Genomic DNA, 23,735 nt, shown 5'->3' on the forward strand with positions numbered 1-23,735 from the left:
TCATAAACCGCATTGAGTGTGTGATGACATATGTATGTAATACTGATGTTTTATGATTTCTAATTGCGAGTATATTGTCTTTTCGTCTTACATTAGGTAAGTATGTTTAATTCCTGAATTATTTTACAACTATATGTGTCTCAAGCCTTATTATGTACTTGGGGTTTGTGATGATTTGATAAAAGATTATTTTTTTGAGTTCCAATTCGAAAGGTAATGTTCATACCCTATTTTCAATTTTGAGTTTCTCTTCGAAAAATAAAGTCTCTATCCCGTTTTTTATTTTGAATTCTTCATCAGAGGTTAACTTAGTCTCCTCTTTGGAGGGTTAGTTCACATTGAGTTTCTTGTTTTGAGTTATTTGGAGATTAACTCAGACTCCTCTTCAGAGGATTAGTCCACATCTTATTTCCTGTTTTGAGTTGCTCTTCGAAGGCTAATTCAACCTCCTTTTCGGAGGGTTAGTCTCCACCTTGTTTCCTCTTTTGTGTATCCTTCGGAGGTTCGAGGATTCTCTTTGGAGAGTAAGGTCGTCATCATGTATGATTATAAGGAGACGTAGATTTGACGATCAGAGGTTTAGAATTGATTTTATATTATAAGGTCTTCATGTATGTTGATTGAAATAATTTTGTTTTGTGATTGTAAGGTCTTCATCATGTATGTTGATTGAGATATTTATGTTTTTATGTCAATGTTTATTTGTACTTAGAGTACACACTACTCTCTATAGTTCACTCATTTTTATTCTTTTTTTTCAGATTATCCAAATATAGGACTAGTTTGACAATCAAATATTTGGTTTCGATTTTATATTATAAGGTGATTAAATATTAATTTAAACAATATTTAAATTATGACATGAATTTATTTTTATTATCTTATTTAATAATAATTTTAAGATTGATTCGTTAAATATGTGTTTCTTAATTTGATATTTATGATTCGATCGTTACTTTTAGACCGAATCTTGGGAGTTACAAGTTTTTTAGGCGAGTATGTACCAATTGCCATTGTAGTGGTTGTCCATAGATGACTAAAATCCCACCTAAGAAATCTCAGCACCAATCCGCCCCTCTAATTCCTTGTTTTATTTCGTTGAAATGGGTAAAGGCTGCTGATTTTAAAGTCAATCCACTTGGTCTTCCTAATATGTACTTTACTACCGTTGACAAAATTTCAAACAAACACAGCTATAGTTTACTGTATGTTATTGGTGCATTACTCTAGGGATGGCAGTATGACCCGAATCCACGGGGAAACCTGTAATCCGATCAAGTTCGGGTCGGGTCGGGTTGAATGATATCGGGTCGGATATCGGATATTTTTTCGGGGATTTTTTTCGGGTCGGGTTCGGGTTCGGGCAAGGTATCCCCGCCCCGATTATACATATATATAATATATTTTTTATATTAATTATATAAAATAGTTTTGGGTTCGGGTTTGTGTTTGGGTATAATATTTCGGGTCGGGTTCGGGGACGGGGTAAAAAAAATCCCCGACGGGACGCCCCGATAAAAAACCCGTCGGGGTCGGGGATTCATTTCGGGTTCGGGGACGGGGCGAGCAAAACCCACCCCGAACCCGACCCGTTGCCATTCCTAATTACTCCTAACCTAGAAAAAAAAGATTTCCCTAATCTGAAAAAGATGTAAGGTTTATCAAAATGTTAAATTAAAAAAACAAGGAAAAGAAAACAAAGAAGAAAATGGTATTTATACATTTAATAAACATTTGACAAGTTGCCCTTGAGCATGTGTCAAACAGAATACATTGGCATAAAACACATTGTGCTGATGAACATGGGAAATCAATCTGGAAGGTAATTCTTTCAAACAAGGAGAAAAGAAAATGAAAAAGTGTGAGCTCTGCGATTCTTTAGCAAAGATGTACTGTGAATCAGATCAAGCCATCTTGTGCTGGGATTGTGATTCCAGAGTTCATGGTGCCAATTTTCTTGTTGCTAAACATCTAAGAACTCTTCTCTGTCACCTCTGTCAATCTCCGACGCCCTGGAATGGCTCCGGAACGAAGCTCGGTCCAACTGTTTCCGTTTGCGAGAATTGTGTCGATCAAAATGATTCTAGAGAGGAGATGAACTACGAAGAAACACACGATGACGACGTCGATGACGGGGAGGAGGAGGGTAGTGAAGATGATGATGACGGAGATAGCGGTGATGATGAAGAAAATCAAGTCGTTCCGTTGTCATCTACAGCGCCACCGGTTTCCAGCTCTTCGACGAGTGAAGAATGTTCCGCCGGTTTCGCAACGAGACGGTAGTAGATCCCTCTTCTCGAGTAAGCTAATGTTTCTCTCTTGATCATCCAGGTTGCTCATATTGTCCGCAACATCATGAATTTGTCAAATGGCGATGACTTTATTTCATCCAAAAACCAGAAATAATAACACAACACTGTTTGATGTCTGCAAATGACAAAAGTTCCTTCTAAAGCAGACTTTTATGTTCCTTTTTTTTCTTGTTTAATTATCAGCTAATTGGTTTTTCACCATTGTATAGCTGCAAATGTTAAAGGAGGCCAGGAACATCTAATAAATTTTGTTTTTTTATCATACAAATATGTAAGAAAACAGCATTAACCTGAACATAGGATCAGATATTAGCATGAATTTCAGAGGTAAATTGCATTATATTATGACATTTTTGGCAGGGCTAAATTTTAGTATTTTAAGAAGATAGCACCAAATCTCCATAACGACAACATTTTCATTATCCTTTTTTTTCATTTCCGATACATTTTGAGTGGAATCATGACAGGCCAATTTCCCTTTAATTATTGGTATCTCTCAATATTTGAAGTGCCTCAGAATTTAATTATTTTATTATATAAAATGAGTATGACAAGTGGAATTAACCATTTACATGTGCAACAATAAAACCCAGAATTTCATTTCCATTCATATAACTTCACCTTCACCACAAGATTCACACAGACAAAACCGTTGAAAAAACCAAAGGTTGTATTCAATGTTTTGTTTTTGCATGCGCCACTGGTTTTGGGCAGTTCTGTGTATAAGTTGTTTTCTTAACAATTATTATATATTTTAATATACCCACCATCACATCGGCATCTGCAGACAAATTATTAACATTAATTAATTAGTATTTAGTACCAAATTATTAACAGAATAAAAAACGTTGCTTAATTACGTAATTTATTTAAGAAATCCTGATTACGCGCCATCGACCAACCACAGGAATCCTTTGATTCTTATGGTATTGAACATCCGAGTATGTTAGCTATATGTAAGATTAGAACTTAGAAGGATTAATTAAAAACCAAGGCATGAGTTTTGGAGAATGAAGGGAAAGCTTCCGATAGCTCACGTGCTTACCATAAAAATAATCATGAAAATTAGTATTCACGTTCCAGGTTGCTTAGTTAGTAGTCTAGTCGATTAAAGAACTAAGAAAACTTTACATTATTGTGAAAATAAAATAAAGAAAAAAACAAAGTGTAATACGTATGTGTTACATTTTATATTTTTTAACATTTCTATAAAAAAAATGAGGATAAACTACAAGATTGATCACTTTCGTTTAAGTTTTATATAATTTTTCTCATTGAATTCAAAAAATATAAGATTTGTGTAGATGCTCGGTTTCATCCTGTGACTTCGTTCGAGTTCTAGATCCAGTACAAGTTACAGTGTGGTTCAGTGAGAGCCCAAATGAGTCTAAACTAGTTGGAGGCCCATCTCAAGCCCAATGGACAGCAGCTGCATGCAGAAAAAAAAAGAGATTGACGTTGGTTTTTAGCAGTTAAAATAATCAGATAGTGAGGGATTAACTATTGAAAACTAAATGAGGGAATTAACCACGGGAATCTATCAACTAAGGAAGGGGAACACATAACAGAAGAGAGGACGGAGCCAAAGAAAAAAAAGGAAAGAAAAGAGGAACCAGTGGAGAGACATCAACAATTAACCGAGATAACCAAAAGAACCGGAGATTAAAGACCAGAAACAAAGAAAGCAACAGTTAGAGATTACCAATCAAAACTCTATTAGTCATCAACAATTCCACATTGTAGAGGAATACAAAGAGAGACAACAGTGTAACCTCATAATTCAAAACCAGAGAAAGCAATAAAATACGAGGAATTTCGAGGTACTTTTCTTGGGTGTCATTTTCGGTTTTTCTATATATATATTTCTTTTTTTTTTGTGTTCGTGTTATTTTACAATTAGAGGAAACTAAGCAATACCCTTTCAAAAAACAGAATCCATGTGAAGCAGTGCAAACATTAAAAGTTTCCAAAATTTCTTTATTTTCTTTTGAACCACAAGTAGTTTTCTTTGAAACCCAGGCAGTGATAGAGAAGATGAGTTAGTTTATATACCTTGCTCGGTCTCGTTTTTTACTCGTATCGGAGATACCTTAGGACAATTAGTTGGGCGTCGGCGAGCAGCTGTTTTCGTGGACCATTCGTAAGAGTAGAAGTGAGGTCTTGAGAATTTTAAAAATAGAATAAAAAGGAAAAGAGAACTTACCTTAACTTTAGAGCATCATGTCATCGTCGATGGGTTGAGGTTAGAGTTGAATGGGAGGCTCAGTTTTGAGTTCGACCGAAGAAGTGAAAAGTCGAGGAGAAGCCATGGGTTCTGTGAGAGGGAGTTTGAGTGTGAGGAGAGAGAGAGAGAGCTGGGTAATTGATATCAGGTTTAGTTTTTTTTACCCTACATATAAATTCATTAAAACAACAGTGTTTAGCCTTAATATGCGTGTAGTGAGTTGAATAATTACCTGTGAATTCCATTAACTTTGAACCTTTGTGTTAGATTATTTTAAATTTTCTTCACATATTATATATATATATATGTGTGTGTGTGTGTGTGTAAGTCTATATTTCATGAATGCGTGTTGTATGCATGGCTTTCTATATTCTACCTATATATGTGATGTATAATATAATATATATATATATATATATATATATATATATGTACTGACATGTAAGTAGTTATTTTGCATCTCGTGTATGTCATATGAGTATCTTTCATAATAGATAACAGTCATTTGTGCATAATGTGTTTATGTCCTCTAATTACATTGACTGATTTAATATGTGTAAAATATAGTGAATTTATTTGATTGTTAACACGTATATTTAATTACATGTATCTTTAATTTCTAATGTATGACATTTTTTGCACAATTTGCATGGTAACCTCATTTGCATAACTCGACATATTACATAATTGTATTAAGGGTAATACACTTTTAATTTAAAATTGTTTTAAGTGGGCTGTCATAACGCATTTGAGGTCCATTTTTAATGATTTTAAAATAAAAGTGTATCCCATTAGTGACGCCTAAAAATTGATCCATCACTTTAAAATTTGGGAATAGAAGAAATAGAAATTTTCGGCTATTTAAATTTATCGAGAAAAGGTTGTTATAGCTTTTAAGATCTGGTCTCGATATTTGTAAATAATCGAACATTCTTTATCTTTCTAAAATGACTTGATAATTTTAATTTAATTTATTTGGGTGCTTTTGAATGTTTTTAAATTTACATATTTGTTTTATGGGATCAAAAATCAAATTAAGTTCGAATTTGTAAAGTTCATTGCAAAGACGTTAATTAATCGACTAGGTACCAATTTAGGGCGTTGTGGTGGTGCTAATCCTTCCCCACACGTAACCGACTCCCGAACTCATTTTTTTGTAACGCAAACCTCAATTTGTTGTTTTAATTAAAATTAATTTTTATTTAAAATGACAAAGCGTTTTTGGGTGCCCAATCACACCCTAATCAAAGATTGGTGGCGACTCTTCAAACCGTATTTTTTTATCGTAAAGGAAATCTAAAAATTTTCGAAACGAGAGGTCTTTTAAATCGCATTTGTTTTTGAATTAAGAAGAGGATAATTAAGAATTAATGTGTTTTTCAAAATATCACTTTTTTCATTTTAAGAAAAAAATCGTTTCGACGGCTTGGCGACTCCGCTGGGGAAATTTTTAGAGAGTCAGGTCGATAGTCGATTAATTAATTGTCTTTGCAATTGAAAATTATAAATTCGTTTTAATTTGATTTTTGATCCCTTGTTTGGTTTTTAATAAGTTTTGTTTGCATTTTGATTTGTAATTTGATTAACCAATAAATAGTTGTACTGATCTGTTTGCTAATGGTTTCAGAATAATTGTTTGTTTTGAGAATTGATTTTGAGTGTTTCTATTGTGTGTGTTTTCGATTTTCCTCACACACTGAACAGTTGCATTTTCATGACATGAGCTAAAACCCTGCTCCGTCTTATTTAAGTAAGAGTGAGAGACTATGCCCTCGTGTGATTTTCACCTCCGCATGGAATAGTGGATCGCTCCTGGAGCTCACGCCTTATGGTCCTCGTGATGGTATTCACCTCCGCATGGACATAAGGAGGTGTGTTCCCTCGAAATTGAACTCGATCCCCTAAAGCCTATGATAGGACAGGATTGAGGGTTCGGTAGCCCAAGGGGACACCGACAAGGACAATTCGAGAACCTATTACTTTAGAACCGAACCCAGCATATAGTGAACATAGAGTCTGAACTTAAATTGAGCCAACCCCAAGCCTTAAGAATCCCGTGAGGAGTGTACACAAGGAAAAGCTTTTTTTGAGTCATTTATTTTCGTTTTTCGAATAAATACATGCGAACTAGATATCATGCGGTTAGGTTTATTTTTCAAACAAGCATGCGAATTAGATATCATGCGGTTAGGATTTCTTTTTGTGAATAACAAAGCATGGGGATAGATATCATGTTGGGTAGGATCTGATAAAACATGATTGGGTAGCCAGCATGTGGGTAGGATTCTTTAACAAATTATTATCCCTACTTAATTGCTTTATGTTTACTAACCGATCTTTTGTTGTCTTTGCCTTGTTTCTTTTTTGTTTGCATTGCACTATCCATTACATGGTGTTGATTTGGGATCGATGTCCATATAGAAGGCCAGTAATATGGAATGAATGGTTCACAAAGAGGTTGAGGACAATGCAGATGTTCTGAGATGGTCGGAACAGCCCCAACTGACCAACGAGGACAGTGTGATGCCTGGATACGTGTCGGAGTTATTTGGTTACACTCACATCAATGTACGTCAGAATGATCTGAGTGAGCTAAGAGAGGTATGGGAAGATGGGAAGCAGCCGATAAGGAGATGTTTTATCAGTTATACGGCGATATTCCTTATCTTCTGGATGTTCCTATTGACTGAAATCTGTTTAGAGCATTGGTGCAGTTCTGGAATCCGGCTTATAGCTGTTTCACATTTGGTAGGGTGGATCTGACACCAACAAAAGAGGAGTATCAAGCTTTTGTCCGTTGTTTGAGGTTCCAAATGGATAAAGTATATACCAAGCTGTCAATCACTCCTTCATTTAAGAAGAAATTACTATTGATGACCGAAATGAGTGAAGATTGGGTAGTTAGAAACATTAAGAAGAAGGGAGACAGTGAGTGCGTATCTTGGGTTGCTTTGAAAAATGTAATTGTTCATCACCCTGATAAGAGAAAGAAGCTTGACTTGTTTGCTTTATGGATTTATGGGCTCGTTATTTTTCCAAATGTACTAGGATATGTAGACGTATTTCGTTGACCTGTTTGAAAGATTAGACAAGTGTGTGGATTCTGTTCCAGCCATTCTAGCTGAGATGTTATGGTCTTTAAGTTCTTGTAAGTGCGAGGGAGAATGACGCTTTATAGGGTGTGCGCCATTGTTGCTAGTGTGGATTCTAAGTCATTTCAAACATGTTGAAAGGGCACCAGGACGAGTGTTTCTAGATTGGTTTTCGCCTTTGAAGGATTTTCTTTCTAAAGAATGGCCTGGGGGTTTCACCGAAGAAAAATGGATGGTTATCTTCAAGGATATCAGAGATGGTGATATTTTGTGGCGAGCTTCGTGGAATGTCTCTTCGGATATACTTTATAGATGTGTAGAGCGAGATTGGGTTCATTTTCCAAGTATATGGGGTTTTATCGGGTATGCACCGCTACTAGTTTCTAGACAGTATGGGTTAAGGCAGTTTATTCCAGCCACATGGGACTTGGTAGAGTCGGATTTTGCATTCAAAGGAGATCAATATAGGGGTAAAGTTAAAGGGGTTGCTGAGGTCTGGAAGCAAACTCGCCGTGTGAATATGTTCACCTATGATCTCGAGTTATCTCAAGAGTACAAGCAGTGGAGAAGCGGTCGAGTAAATGACAACATCCCGATGGTGAATCCTGAAAACATTCAACCTGTGGAAGAACAGTTGAGAATGGTTCCATCTCCATTAGAGTTAGCTAAGCGAGATTTCGAAGCAGAAAGAAGACAATGGAGAATGACTTTTCAGAAGCTAGAAGATGAAGTATAGCAAAAGGGATTGGAGATTGACATTCAGAAGAGTAGAACAGATCGAATTGAAAGAGTGGAGAAGCAACTTCGATTAGACTTTGATGATCTTCAGCCAACTTATCAGCGAATGGTAAAAGCTCAGACAGGTTCTAGCTCGAGTAAGTCATCTGTCGAATGGAGGCAAGAAGTGGCGAGCCTCAAGAGAGTAACCGGAGCGAGTCAAGAAGAGCTCAAGCAAAGCAGACACCAAGTTAAGATTTTATCGAAAGAAAAGAGTTCTTTAGAGTAGCGGTTACAAGAGATTCAAGCCCAAAACGAGAAGTTGAAGGGGAAGATTTCAAATTTAGAGATTGCATTACGACGATACCGAAGCAGGGAAGGTAGCTCAAGCAGTAGGGAGGTTGAGAGTTTGAAAAAATAAATGAGTGAGCTTGAAGCCATGGTTCAAGATTTTTAGAGGCGAGCAAGTGAGCTATCAATAATTCCTTATGAGGGGGCTATACAGTGGCATTTTCGATGGGAGCAAGCTCAGGCGAGAGTTAAGCAAAGAGAGGACCTTATTTCTTGTTACTTAGGACACGCGCGGGAATAGCTCAATATTTGGTCATTCTATCTGAGGAAGCTGCTGATGTGACTGAAGAACTGGATCTTGAGGCTGAAGAAAAGCAGAAGATTGTGGAGTTGCTAGCACATGTACAACAAATATGAGAGGTGGTACAGATTTATTTGTGATATATTTGAACTTTGCAATTGAACGCCGTTATAATATAAATAGTTGTTTTAAGGAGTCGTTCTATGATCAACACCCTGCATTTTGCATATGCATTTAAATTTTTGCATCGCATTTTATTCATTCATAATCATATATTTCATATTCATTAATAAAAATCAACGTTAACAAAAGGACTATGTGGCAGAGGGGAATTAAAAAAGGTCAGGAAATGAGAAAGGCCAGATTGGCTGGTGAAGACCTTAGCTAGGAACCCATGACCTTCCTGCCGTTGAGCATCATTTTCATTTCTGGGGGCATATATTTCAAGGGAATTTAAGGGGAACGAAGTGATGGTTGAGAAGGCCTTAGAAGATCTAGGCATTAATGTTATAAATGATGGTGAGTTTGAGGAAATGATAACTACGGGCATTTACCTTGCACCGTCGGGCTTCGTGTTGAACAATTGGACCGCGGAAGAACTGCCTGTAGTTTACAAATATTTTACAGAGTAATGCACTGGAACTTTCTCCCTGTTGTTCATACCCTGGGGCAATAGGTGATTTTATATAAAGCGTTAAGCTGTGTGTTTTTACTCGTTTTCAATAAAAGATGCATTCTGTTAGTTCAAAATGTCAAACATTCTCCCATGCATTTTTTCATTCTTTGTTGTATATATGTATGTATTTATCCTTTTCTATTTATTTATATGGAAAATATCCTCTCATATGTATATATGTATATATATCTTCTCTTTCATTATTTTTTCAGGAGCTCAGATATCAATAATATGAATGCTAACGACCCTGACCCGGAGATTGATTTCGAGAAGCCTATATGTCAAGGGGAAATCGAAGATTGTGATGATGATAAGGGATGTGAACTACCTTCTAAATTGCTAAAAATGGTAGAGAATGAAGATAAGCAAATTATGCCTCATAAAGAGCCTACTGAGATTTTGAATTTGGGGACAGATGAGGATAAGAGAAGTAAAGATTGGTATCACTCTGTCAGTTGGAGGTCGACAAGATTTGATAGAATTGCTTCGAGAATACAAGGATGTGTTGCTTGGTCATACAAAGTTATGTCGGGTTTAGATATAGAGTTGGTTGTCCATAAACAACCAATAAAGCCTGAATATAAACCGGTACAACAAAAACTGAGAAGAATGAGACTCGAGATGCTGCTCAAGATTAAAGAGAAAGTGAAGAAACAATTTGATGTCGGGTTTCTTAAAGTGGCTAAATATCCTGAATGGGTGGCGAATATCGTCCCAGTACCAAAGAAGGATGAGAAAGTTCGAATGTGTGTCGACTACAGAGATCTCAACCGAGCTAGTCCAAAGGATAATTTTCATTTGCCACATATAGTCACTCTAGTGGATAATACTGCTGGAAATTCTTTGTTCTGTTTTATGGATTATTTCTCTAGCTATAATCAAATTAAGATGAACCCTGAAGATATGGAAAAACGACGTTTATTACCATGTGGGGAACGTTTTGTTATAAAGTAATGCTGTTTGGATTGAAGAATGAAGGGGTAACATATCAAAGGGTCATGGTGACGTTATTTCACAACATGATGCATAAAGAAATAGAAGTTTATGTCGATGATATGATTGTCAAAGCTAAGACAGAGGAAGAACACATTGGGAATTTGAGAAAGCTCTTTAAAAGACTAAGAAGATACCAACTAAAATCAACCCAAATAAATGTACTTTTGGGGTGACATCTAGAAGCTTTTGGGATTCGTAGTAAGCAAAAAGGAATTGAAATAGACCCAGATAAAGTAAAAGTTATTCAAGACTTATCAGCTCCACGAACACATAAAGAAGTCAGAGGATTTTCGGGTAGATTGAATTATATAGCTCAGTTTATTTCACAGCTGACAGAAAAGTGTGATCTCATATTCCGCATTCTTCGCAAGAATAACTCAGGGGAATGGAGTGAGGATTGTCAAAGAGATTTTGAAGCAGTGAAAAGATATTTGTCGAGCACTCCAATCTTAGCGCCACCCATCTCAAGCAAACCATTTATTTTGTATTTGTCGGTTTATGAAAATTCAATGGGGTGTGCTGGGGCAACGTGACCAAACTGAGAAGAAAGAAATGGCTATCTATTATCTCAACAAGAAGTTCACTAAATGTGAGACTATATACTCACCCATTGAAAAGTTGTGTTGCGTTTTAGTATGGGCTACCCGAAGGCTTAGGCAATATATGTTGTATCATACTACTTGGCTTATATCCAAGCTTGATCCCTTGAAGTATCTTATGGGTGTGCCTGTATTATCTGAAAGATTAGCTCTTTGGCAGATCTTATTGTTCGAATTTGACATCCAGTATGTAAACCAAACAGCAGTTAAAGGAAGTGTATAGCGTAATTCATTGCAAGTAGGGCTTCAGAAAAATATGAGTCGTTGATCTTTGATTTCCCAGATGAGGATTTAATGACTATTTCGGTGGAAGAAGCAGTTGTATCAACTAGTAAATATTGGAAGCTGAACTTTGATGGTGCTTCAAATGCCATGGGATATGGAATCGGGGTAATTTTGGTCTCACCAGAGGGAAAACATTATCCTTTTACCAGTCGACTTAATTTTGATTGTACAAACAATATGGTCGAGTATGAAGCTTGTGTTATGGGTCTTAGAGCTTCTGTTGAACGTAAAGTAAAAATGCTCAAGGTGTATGGGGATTCAACTTTATTAATTTACCAACTCAGAGGAGAATGAGAGACAAAAGATCCTAAGCTTGTAGAATATCATAAGTTGGTTATGGAACTTGTTGAAGAATTTGAAGAAGTAACTTTCAATTATCTCCCCAGAGAAGAGAATCAAATGGTAGATGCCTTGGCCACACTGGCAGCAACATTTAAGATGAATGAGCATTCAAATATGACACCCATTGAAATGAAGGCTTATGAGTATCCAGCCCATTGTTTTAATATTGAAGAGGAAGAAGATGGAAACCCCTGGTATTATGATATCTTGCAATATATAAGGTATCAGAGTTATCCGGAACAAGCCAATGAGAATGATACAATAACCATTAGAAGAATGACATCAATGTATGTGTTTGATGGTGAGACTCTATATAATAAAAGTCTGGATCAGGTCTTGTTAAGGTGTGTTGACACGAAAGAAGCCAAGTTGATTCTTGAAGAAGTGCATGGGGGAATACGTGGTACCCATGCTAATGGGCATGCTAAGGCTAGACAGATTATGAGATTTGGGTATTATTGGTCAACTATGAAAACAGACGGTATCAATTATGCCCGAAAATGTCACAAATGTCAGATTTATGGAGATAAGATATAATCCTCCTCATCCGTTGCAAGTAATGACAGCGCCGTGGCCATTCTCAATGTGGGGCATGGATGTTATTGGACAAATTTTGCCCAAAGCTTCAAATGGTCATCGCTTCATCCTGGTAGCCATAGATTACTTCACCAAGTGGGTAGAAGCAGCTTCTTATGCAAATGTTACCCAGTCGACAGTATACAAATTCTTAAAGAAGTAGATCATTTGTAGATATGGTTTACCAGAGAGGATTATCTCCGATAATGCGTTGAATTTAAACAATAAGATGATGGACTCGTTTTGTAAGCAGTTCAAAATAAAGCATCATAATTCCACCATTTATCGCCCAAAGATGAATGGGACAGTAGAGGCGGCTAATAAGAACATCAAAAGGCTCATAGAGAAGATGACTGAGACCTATAAGGATTGGCATGAGAAGTTTTCATTTGCTCTGTTTGCCTATCGTACTGCAGTACGGACCAACTCCATTTTCTCTGGTATATGGGATGGAAGATGTCTTACCTATTGAGGTGGAAATTCCCTCACTTCAGATTTTGTCAGACGTGAAGCTCAATGAGGCAGAATGGGTACACGCTAGGTATAACCAGTTGAACTTGATTGAAGAAAAGAGATTGAAAGCTATTTGTCACGGTCAGATGTACCAAAAATGTATGATACGGGCACATGGTAAGAAAGTTCGCCTTCGAGAATTCCATGAGGGAGATTTGGTGCTTAAAAGAATGTTGCTTGCTCAGAAAGATTTCCGAGGAAAGTGGATGCCCAACTGGGAAGGACAAGAAAGCCTTTTTTGGTGGAGCTCTAGTCTTAACCGAAATGGACGGATCAAAATTACCTTATCCAGGTGAATTCCGACGCTGTTAAAAGATATTTCTCTTGAAGAAGAAATAAAAAAATTAAAACTAAAAAACTAAAAGGAAAATGAAAAAAAATGAAAAATGGTGAAAGAAAAAATGAAAGAAAAAGAAGAAAAGAGAAAAGAGAAAATGAAAAATGAAAAAAAAAGAAAAAGAAATAAAAGGGGGGTTCAAGATGAAAACCCGAAAAGGGCGTCTTGAAACCAAAGGAGGTCTCAAGTTGAAAACCCGCAAAGGGCGACTTGAGTTTTGTTTAAATTCAGAATTTGTGCATGGTGGAGGTTCTGAATTGATTTTGGAAGTGGAAAGAGCTCCTGATATAGATAGTAATAATGACAGTTGGTGATCAGGGTTGAGACTAAAGATTAATGATAGAGATTTGAGAGTTTAGAAGTAGCTTCACACTCTTAAGCATCATCACAATTTTGGAGATCCTTTCGACAGAAGCTACACTCGAGTCATTCTAACGGCGTGCCAGTTCAAAAGCATTTGCATTATTGATATTTGAAGATGCCTACTCTTTTGTTCTTTTGCTTTTCCCAATTAAAAGTTTGCCATGTAGTTACCTAAAAATTCTCTGCATTATATAAATAAAAAGATGTCTTTTCTTGTTAACTTCCCTTTTGCAAACATCTTATTTTGAAAAGTTAAAACATATAGCTTAACTTGAAGTACATAAGATCATTTTTGTATTATTTTGCAAAAGGTTTTGGAAAATGCAGGTATTCTAAAGCTGACAATGGTTTAAACATGTAAGCTTGTGTGGCTACGGCAAACTAAAATCTTGAAATTCGGAGAAAATCTCAGCCATTAGAAGATGATCCAAAGAGATTGTCATTGATCAAGAAGTTGGTCATGAGTACCGGTGGGTTTCAAGAAAGAAAGGAGTCAAGGTCATGTTAAGTCGAGAGATATGGAATTGAGATTGTTAGTTGGGGTGAACTGGTCAAATGTTCTGTGCTCAAGATGAAACCGAGTTCCATTGAGATCAAGAGAGATGGTGTTCCTTCGAAGAAGAAAATGCATTAAATTGTATAATTGCATGCATTTTAGGCATGAATAGGATCATGGCATCCATAATTACATGATGACTTAAATATCTACATGTTTCACAGGGATAGTTGAAGATTGAAGATATTGAAGTATCGAGATGAAGATAATTGGTTTTGAGATCTTGACAAGAATGATGTTTATATGAAAACTGAGCCAAAGCAGATTCACGTATCCAATGGCTTCCAGACAAGTTTTCACGATGGAGATGGATTTTTAGAAATTTTCTCAAATTCTAAATTTTTGAATATAATTTTTCAAGTATATGTTCATGATTGATAATGTTTGATTTTCAGTTTGACCTTCAAAACAATTTAATCTTAAGCCTTCACGGAAGAGTAGTGAAGCAAACTAATTTTATGAAGATCGAGTCATATACTCTCTGATAGAATAGGGAGCGGACCCGTTTATTGAAAATTGTTCGAGTTATATACTCTCTGATAGAATAGGGAGCAGACCCGTTTGTTGAAGATTGTTCGAGTTCTATACTCTCTGATAGAATAGGGATCGGACCCTTTTATTGAAGATTATTCGAGTTATATACTCTCTGAAGGAATAGAGAGCGGACCCGTTTCATGAAGATTGTTTGAGTTCTATACTCTCTGAAGGAATAGAGAGCGGATCCGTTTTATGAAGATTGTTCTAGTTCTATACTCTCTGAAGGAATAGAGAGCGGACCCGTTTGTTGAAGATTGTTCGAGTTCTATACTCTCTGAAGGAATAGAGAGCGAACCCGTTTTATGAAGATTTTTTGAGTTCTATACTCCCTGAATGAATAGGGAGCGGACTCGTTTGTTGAAGATTGTTCGAGTTCTATACTCTCTGAAGGAATAGAGAGCAGACCCGTTTGTTGAAGATTGTTCGAGTTCTATACTCTCTGAAGGAATAGAGAGCAAACCTGTTTTATGAAGATTGTTCGAGTTCTATACTCCCTTAACGAATAGGGTGCGAACTTGTTTTATGAAGATTGTCCGAGTCTTATACTCCCTGAAGGAATAGGGAGCGGACCCGTCATTTGAAGATTTTTCAAGTTTCATTTATCCCGAAATAACAGTGGGTGCTTTAATCTTTTGAAGTTCTCAGCACCGGACAAACTCGATCATCTTTTGATCTTTGCTCTATTCTCGTTATACAACAATAAGCAAATAGGGGTAGCTGTAGATGCTAGGTTTCGTTCGGGGACTTCTTTCAAGTTCTAGATCCAGTACGAGTTACAGTGTGGATCAATGAGAGCCCAAATGAGTCCAAACCAGTTGGAGGCCCATCTCAAGCCCAATAGACAGCAGCTGCATACAGGAAAAAAAGATTGACGTTGGTTTTTAGCAGTTAAAATAGTCAGATAGTGGGGGATTAACTACTGAAAACTAAATGAGGGAATTAACCACGGGAATCTATCAACTAAAGAAGGGGAACACATAGCAGAAGAGAGGACGGAGCCAAAGAAAAAAGGAAAGAAAAGAGGGAACCAATGGAGAGACATCAACAATTAACCTAGAGAACTAGAAGAACCAGAGATTAAAGACCAGAAACAAAGAAAGCAACAGTTAGAGATTACCAATAAAAACTCTATTAGTCATCAACAATTCCACATTGTAGAGGAATACAAAGAGAGACAACAGTGTAACCTCATAATTCAAAACCAGAGAAAGCAATAAAACACGAGGAATTTCGAGGTATTTTTCTTGGGTGTCATTTTCGGTTTTTCTATATATATATTTCTTTTTCTTTTTTTGTGTTCGTGTTATTTTACAATTAGAGGAAATTAAGCAATACCCTTTCAAGAAACATAATCCATATGAAGCAGTGCAAACATTAAAAGTTTCCTAAATTTCTTTATTTTCTTTTGAACCACTAGTTTTCTTTGAAACCCAGGCAGTGATAGAGAAGATAAGTTAGTTTATATACCTTGCTCGGTCTCGTATTTTACTCGTATCGGAGATACCTTAGGACAGTTAGTCGGGCGTCGGTGAGCAGCTGTTTTTGTGAACCATTCGCAAGAGTAAAAGTGAGGTATTGAGAATTTTAAAAATATAATAAAAAGGAAAAGATAACTTACCTTAACTTTAGAGCACCATGTCATCGTCGACGGGTTGAGTTTAGCGTTGAATGGGAGGCTCGGTTTTGGGTTCGACTGAAGTAGTGAGAAGCCGAAGAGAAGCCATGGGTTCTGTGAGAGGGAGTTTGAGTGTGAGGCGAGAGAGAGAGCTGAGTAATTGATATCATGTTTAGTATTTTTTACCCTACATATAAATTCATTAAAACGACAGTGTTTAGCCTTAATATGCGTGTAGTAAGTTGAATAATTACATGTGAATTCCATTAACTTTGAACCTTTGTGTTAGATTATTTTAAAATTTCTTCAAATATTATATATATATATATATATATATATATATGCGTGTGTAAGTCTATATTTCATGAATGCGTGTTGTATGCATTGCTTTCTATATTCTACCTATATATATATGTGTGATGTATAATATAATATCGATATATATATATATATATATATATATATGTATACGTACTGACATGTAAGTAGTTATTTTGCATCTCGTGTATGTCATATGAGTATCTTTCATAATAGGTAATAGTCATTTGTGCATAATGTGTTTATGTCCTCTAATTACATTGACTGATTTAATATGTGTAAAATATAGTGAATTTATTTGATTGTTAACACGTAGATTTAATTACATATATGACGACAAACTCTGCTATTAGGATGTCCTTGGGGTGTGGTGTCTGTTTCCGAAAAATTGAGGGAGGGAAGACTACGGTGGTTTGGGCATGTCCTTAGGCGACTACCGTCGGATGCGGTAAGGAGGGTAGAGTCGATTACAGTCGACGGTGCCAGAAGGAAAGGACGACCAAGGCGAAAGTGGGAAGACTGCTTGAGATCTGATTTGAGGGATTTAGCCCTTACCGAAGACATGACCTCTGATAGGAAAATATGGAGGCTAAAGACTAGGGTAGTCGAGTAGTGTGGGTCACATCTATAGGGTGTATCATCTCTGTCTTCTTTTAATGTCTTTGTAGTATTTTCCATGACTTATACTTTTTATACGTTTCTGTTATTGGTATTTATGAAGGATTAGAACTGGGCTTGCTAACGTTGACTTCTGTGTATCATTCTCTTCATGTTTCCTCTTTTAAATTTAGTCGGATCTTATCTTATGTTTCTGTCTATATGCAGAGATCCTTTCGCAGGGATTATTATGCAGGGATTAATTCTCGTTACAGACGCACATATGATTTTAATGACTGCATATGAATACTGTTTAGCTATGTATTTATGTATTTATTTATACATGCATTGCATTTTATCTAAATTTTTAATTTTCTGACTGCCGGAGGTCTTCCACGGAAGTTACTCTCAACCTGGCGTTGGGGGTAGCCTACTACCCTACCTCCCCCTTACCCCATACATATGGGAATTGGGTTTTGTTGTTGTTGTTGTTGTTGCATGGTAACCTCATTTGCATAACTCAACATATTACATAATTGAATTAAGGGTAATACACTTTTAATTTAAAATTGTTTTAAGTGGGCTGTCATAATGCATTTGAGGTCCATTTTTAATGATTTTAAAATAAAATTGTATCTCGTTAGTGACGCCTTAAAATTTATCCATCACTTTAAAATTTGGGAATGGAAGAAAAAGAAATGTTCGGCTATTTAAATTTATCGAGAAAAGGTTGTTATAGCTTTTAAGATTTGGTCTCGATATTTGTAAATAATCGAACATTCTTTATCTTTCTAAAACGACTTGGTAATTTTAATTTAATTTATTTGAGTGCTTTTGAATGTTTTTAAATTTACATCTTTGTTTTATGAGATCAAAAATCAAATTAAGTTTGAATTTGTAAAGTTCATTGCAAAGACGTTAATCGACTAGGTACCGATTTAGGGCGTTGTGGGGGTGCTAATCCTTCCCCACACGTAACCGACTCCTGAACTCATTTTTTTGTAACGCAAACCTCAATTTGTTGTTTTAATTAAAATTAATTTTTATTTAAAATGACAAAGCGTTTTTGGGTGCCCAATCACACCCTAATCAAATATTGGTGGCGACTCTTCAAGTCGTATTTTTTCGATCGTAAAGGAAATCCAAAATTTTTCGAAACGAGAGGTCTTTTAAATCGCATTTGTTTTTGAATTAAGAAGAGGATAATTAAGAATTAATGTGGTTTTCAAAATCTCACTTTTTTCATTTTAAGAAAAAAATCGTTTCGACAATTTGGTATTTTTATTTTTATTTAATTAAGATTTGGTCACTAGGACGTTGGCTGTCATTAGTTTGATGATGTAGCATGTTAGAATAATGATTTAATTTTTATTTTAACCCTTGAACTTTACGTAAAATACTAATTGTTGACCTTTTTATAAATCTAAAGCAGTTTAAGGACCAATTTTCTATTTACTCTTTTTCCTTCTCCTGAAAAAAAATCACCATTTGAAGACCGACAACAACGTCAACCCAATTTTTATTTGGAAAATAATAATGCAAATGAAAAAAATGGGTCCATGCTGATGGCTTTGATTTTTGTGAGAATCTATATCAAATGCTTCTTGGAGATGAATAAATCGATGGAGTTGATTCTTCTGAAAGGAGGAGATCCAAGAGCGACCCCGATGGTTTGGGCCTTTGTGTCGGTGATGCTGGAAAGTAGGGATTAACAAAGAGTTTCAATCTTCTCCACAACAAGTTTCTATGCATAATGAAGCCATGAGGTCCACATTGCTTGGTAGAAACGATAAGGCCAAAAGGGTGATTCATTAGGGTCTTATGGTATTGGTTACAATCAGTCCAATGATTTGGTTTCAAAACCGATTTGGTACAATAACCGGAGAAACTATATTTTGGAGAAGAGAATGGAACAATGCAAGAGTTTTAACAGTGGGGCAATTCTGTTACAGAACTCCCAACAATGTGGAATGGAATGGATAGTGATGGAGGTACAGGTGTCATTGCTTCTTTGACTTCTCCTGGGTTCTTGTTGGACATTCTCAAGACTGGTATCGGCTGGAAAAGCCTCGCACAAACGGCGGAGGTAGCGAGAAGCCGGCACAATCGTGAAGTAGAGCTTTGCCAAAGATGAAATATTAAAAAATGGTAAATAAAAATTTTGTCGCTAAAATACTTTAGATTTATAAAAGGTCTACAATTAGTATTTTATCTAAAGTTGAGTGGTTAAAATAAAAATTAAACATGTCACGTTATCAAACTAACGTCAGTCAACGTAATAGTGACTACATCTTAATTAAATAAAAAAGAAAGTGGTCAAATTTTATATTTTTTTAATTCAGTGAAAAAAATATACAAAACTTAAACGAAAATGATCAATCTTGTAGTTTACCCAAAATATAAATATTAACCAATTGAGTAGATTAAGTGGTTAAGGTCATCTCTAACCCTTATCTCTACTCTACAACATCTCTATCTCTACTCTAAAGATGAAACAATAATTTATCTCCAGCACTATCTTTACATTACCACCAATTCTACTTTATTAACAATATTTAACTATTATAATATTGATTTTACAAATATAAAATAAAACATATACATTTCTATTAAATATCAAGATAAAAAGCATAAATAAAACATTCATAAATAACATTGCGAAAATACAAATAAATAAAAAAATTACAATTCATAATATTAATGCGAAAAAACATAAAAAGATAGTGTAAATTATAATAAAAAACATAAAAGATAGAATAAGAGAAAATAATGTAACAAAGAAAATGAAAAAAATAACAAAAAAAATAACAAAATCAGAAATCAGAAATCAGAAAAACAACAAAATATATATATATAATATGTAGCGCAGGTACAGTACAACTGTAACTGTCTTCACAATCCAACATTAAAGTGACGATAGGTTGGAGTTGAAATTCATCTCCAAAATGGAGATTGCAGCCACTCCAGCGATGCGCTGGAGTTGGTCTAAAGAAAATATTGTTCTCACTTACAGTCTTAGGTTCGAATAACTACATCTGTAGGGTATATATGCATGATAAATAATTAAAAAAATTATAAATAAATACTATCATATATTCATCTTAGAAATTATTCAACATATATGATTAATATTTAATGTGATGATGTAAAAATTTATACAGTGTTAAAGAACTAGATGATGATATATATATGCCATAATATTTTAAAACTAAATTCAACTAAATAATTAATTTATGATGATATATTCTAGTTTATTCAATTAACGTATATAACGTTTTTTGAACAACATTAATGCATCATATATTAGTACGTGAAATATCTAGTTAATAAGTTATACGCATACACTATGGTGTGAAAATGTTTTACACAAACAAACGCGAGATTTTTTGTCACGAGATATAAATCTATATATCTATTTTAACTGAATTTGGATTATATAGTTTATGTTTATGGATAGATTTTTTTTATTTTGTTTGATTTTATTTTGTGTTGGGTTTTTTAATTTTAATTGAATATTATGATTTGTTTGTCGATTTAATTTTAATCTTATGTTATGATTTGTTTTTTGATGTAATCAGATTTATTCGTATCTATCTTTTGTTTAATTTTTTAGTTGAATTTATAGTATTTTTCTTTATAAAATCCTTATATGATCTCAAGGGACTAATTGTTTGTGTAAATAATTATAAGAAAATATTTTAATTATGAGTTTGATTTACAACAATGATTGTAAACCTTCATTGTATGGATTTTTTTAATAAAATTAGTGGATTCTATAAAATAAAATAAAATAATAAAAAACTTATTTTCTTATTTACAATAAATTATCTGTTGAATGGTTAGGGGTAAGCTTTCGATCGATCAAGCCGAGTAAAAAAATTTCGAGTTATTCAAGTTGACGAGTCCTATTTTATAAATCAAATTTGATTTAATTTTTTCAATTGAGTCCAGTTTATAAAACTCGAGTCTAGTTTGGTTGTTTGAGTTTATGTTTAAATTTAATTGTAAATATTTATAATATTATTGTACTATTTGATTCCAATTTAAATGATTTTCTATAACTATATACAATATATTTTTTTACAAATGTGATATACATATATTTATACAGAATCGAGAGACTCGACTTAAACTTGAAAATCAATCTACTGATTATTAAAAATTTCGAGTTATATTTTATAACTCAACTAAAATTTAATATTTTTTTCGAGTCGATTTGAGCTTATGAAATTATGACTCATAGTCAATTCGAGTCGAGTTTTTAAATTAATTCAAATCTGAAAATTTTGTTTTTGCAGTCGAGTCTAATTTTTCTCAACGCTATAGATGGTACACAGAAAATCAATGCAATCAATAAAAGGTGAGCCGGTTGAGCCGTTCTTAGTATCGCAAGAAAAATAATGAATTCTCAATATTTTGGACTGGGCCAAGCCCGAGTAACACTAAAACACCAATTTATCATGAAAGATTTTATTTTTATTATATATATATATATATTGCTCTTATGTATTTATGAAATGCAAACAAAATCAATTGAATTTCTGCATTAAAACACAATTAAACCCTTTTTGAACTTAAAAAAATATATTAAGTGTTTTTTTATTTGTTATCTTGATCAATTTGATCTATTAATTAACAAACGAACAAATTAAATGATAACATATGACATTTGTCTAAATCAATAAACACACACCGGAGTTCTTGTACTTAAGCTTAACACTGTATCTAAACTCGATTCGCTAATTTCATTAATCGCCGTCTCTCGCATTGCATTAAAGCATTTCAACCGGTTTTCCTGTCACAAAAAAAGTAATAGATTCATTCACTAATGTAAAATAATTAAAAGAAAATCAATGCCATAGTGTTACCAGTTTCTTTATTCACATATTCACAACACAAAATTGAGATTTCGAAAGATGGAAACTGCAATGGGAATAGCTCATGAGATGCTGATGCTGCAATTATTGATGGTTCTATCTGTTTTCTGATAAAAGCACATAACAACAGACATGTTCTATGTTCTGTTTGTAATAAATTATTATTACAAGCTTGGAAGATTATGTTTGTAGTTCTATTTTTAAATGCTCGTCTCAAAGTTGGATCTTTAAGTTCAAACAAGATCTAAAGAAACAGATAAACCAGAAGGGTCTTATCGATCTCATTCGCCGATTCAACGTATCAAGAATCATACGCTCGATCCACTGCTTTGCCGGTACGTCAAAGATGAATCCTTCTACTCTCTGTTTCATTTGTATCATCAGTTTTTACATGAAGGTAACAAACAATTATGGAAACCAAGAGAGATGATTTTCGAACCTGCAAATTGGAGGAGGAAGGCTTTTCTCTCATATTTGCAGCCAAAGAAATACAAGCCATCACAAGTAGCCTCAACATCGACCAAAACTCTGTTTGGTTACCGAGAAAACAAATGAAAATATATGCAGCTAGTCTACATACAGGAATTTCTTGCCTGGAGATGAACCGATAGATCCATGTATTTTTACCCAGGTATGTCTTGTAAGGATCAAGGCTACATGAGTCATGTGTCTTGTAATTTTTTTTTTTTTGCATTTTATACAGTTAATCTTAGTCATTCATATCATTTTTTTTACGTTTTATACTATATCAACCGATTTTGTCGAATAAAAATATTATCATATCCGACCATTATAGATAATAATTTGGATAATATATATTTTTGAATTTTAAGAATTGCCATGTCAAGATTATGCGATAAAATAACTAGACTTGGACCCTCCTTTCAATTAATAAAAATTTGAATAATCAATTAAGGTTGGTTTTTATGTAAAATAGTCTTGAGAATCAAATTCCAAATGCATTTGATAAAAGAGAAAACATTAAAATCTTTAAAAATTTATATACTTTTAACATTATTATAAAATATAATTATATTTAAATATATTTGAATTTATAATTTTTATATATTATAATAATAATGTCAATTAAACTAATATTCAATCAACTTATATTTGAATATGATATTTTTAATTAATTTAAAAAAAACACTTATTTCACTTTATTTTTAATCATATAAGTGACTCTTTAAATTAAGACTTGTAAGTTCTTAGATAATATATGACAAAGAAAAATTATATTTATCTACGCACTTAATTTAATATATATATAAGTTATAGTGACTTGATGATATCCTTCAATCTCATCACTGTTAATTTTAATAGACAGTCGTTAAAAAATCATTTACATGCGTATTTATCACGATTGATTTTTGTTAGTATATTCATAATGATATTTTACTCTGTAAAAACATAATTGGTCTTCTGATTCAATCTCCATTTTTTAAAATCTAGTCTCCGTGTACGTAATAAGATACCATGAAGTGCCTACAATTCAACACAAAGGGTTGGGCGACTCCCAAACTTGTAAATCCAATTACCTTGATTATTTCCCCACCATAATATCACTATTATTTCCCAGCATTAACAACCATAGTTGGGTCTTTTCCATTC

The 23,735-nt window shown here is 34.2% G+C and overlaps 1 protein-coding gene and 1 pseudogene across 1 annotated transcript; one reads left to right on the plus strand and one right to left on the minus strand.

The window, feature by feature from the left end:
• Positions 1 to 1,721: 1,721 nt before the first annotated feature.
• Positions 1,722 to 2,534, plus strand: LOC120217457 (B-box zinc finger protein 21-like). Its single transcript, XM_039214546.1, has one exon. The coding sequence runs from the start codon at positions 1,852 to 1,854 to the stop codon at positions 2,281 to 2,283; it is 432 nt and encodes a 143-aa protein (XP_039070477.1). The 5' UTR covers positions 1,722 to 1,851; the 3' UTR covers positions 2,284 to 2,534.
• Positions 2,535 to 21,925: 19,391 nt separating this feature from the next.
• LOC120217373 lies at positions 21,926 to 22,818 on the minus strand (annotated as a pseudogene).
• Positions 22,819 to 23,735: the final 917 nt, after the last annotated feature.

This window comes from Hibiscus syriacus, unplaced genomic scaffold, assembly GCF_006381635.1.
Source record: "Hibiscus syriacus cultivar Baekdansim isolate YM2019G1 unplaced genomic scaffold, ASM638163v2 tig00110187_pilon, whole genome shotgun sequence".
Taxonomy (NCBI): domain Eukaryota; kingdom Viridiplantae; phylum Streptophyta; class Magnoliopsida; order Malvales; family Malvaceae; genus Hibiscus; species Hibiscus syriacus.

Coding starts and splice junctions, on each gene's coding strand:
- LOC120217457 (XM_039214546.1), top strand. CDS start 1,852: ATGAAAAAGTGTGAGCTCTGCGATTCTTTAGCAAAGATGTACTGTGAA.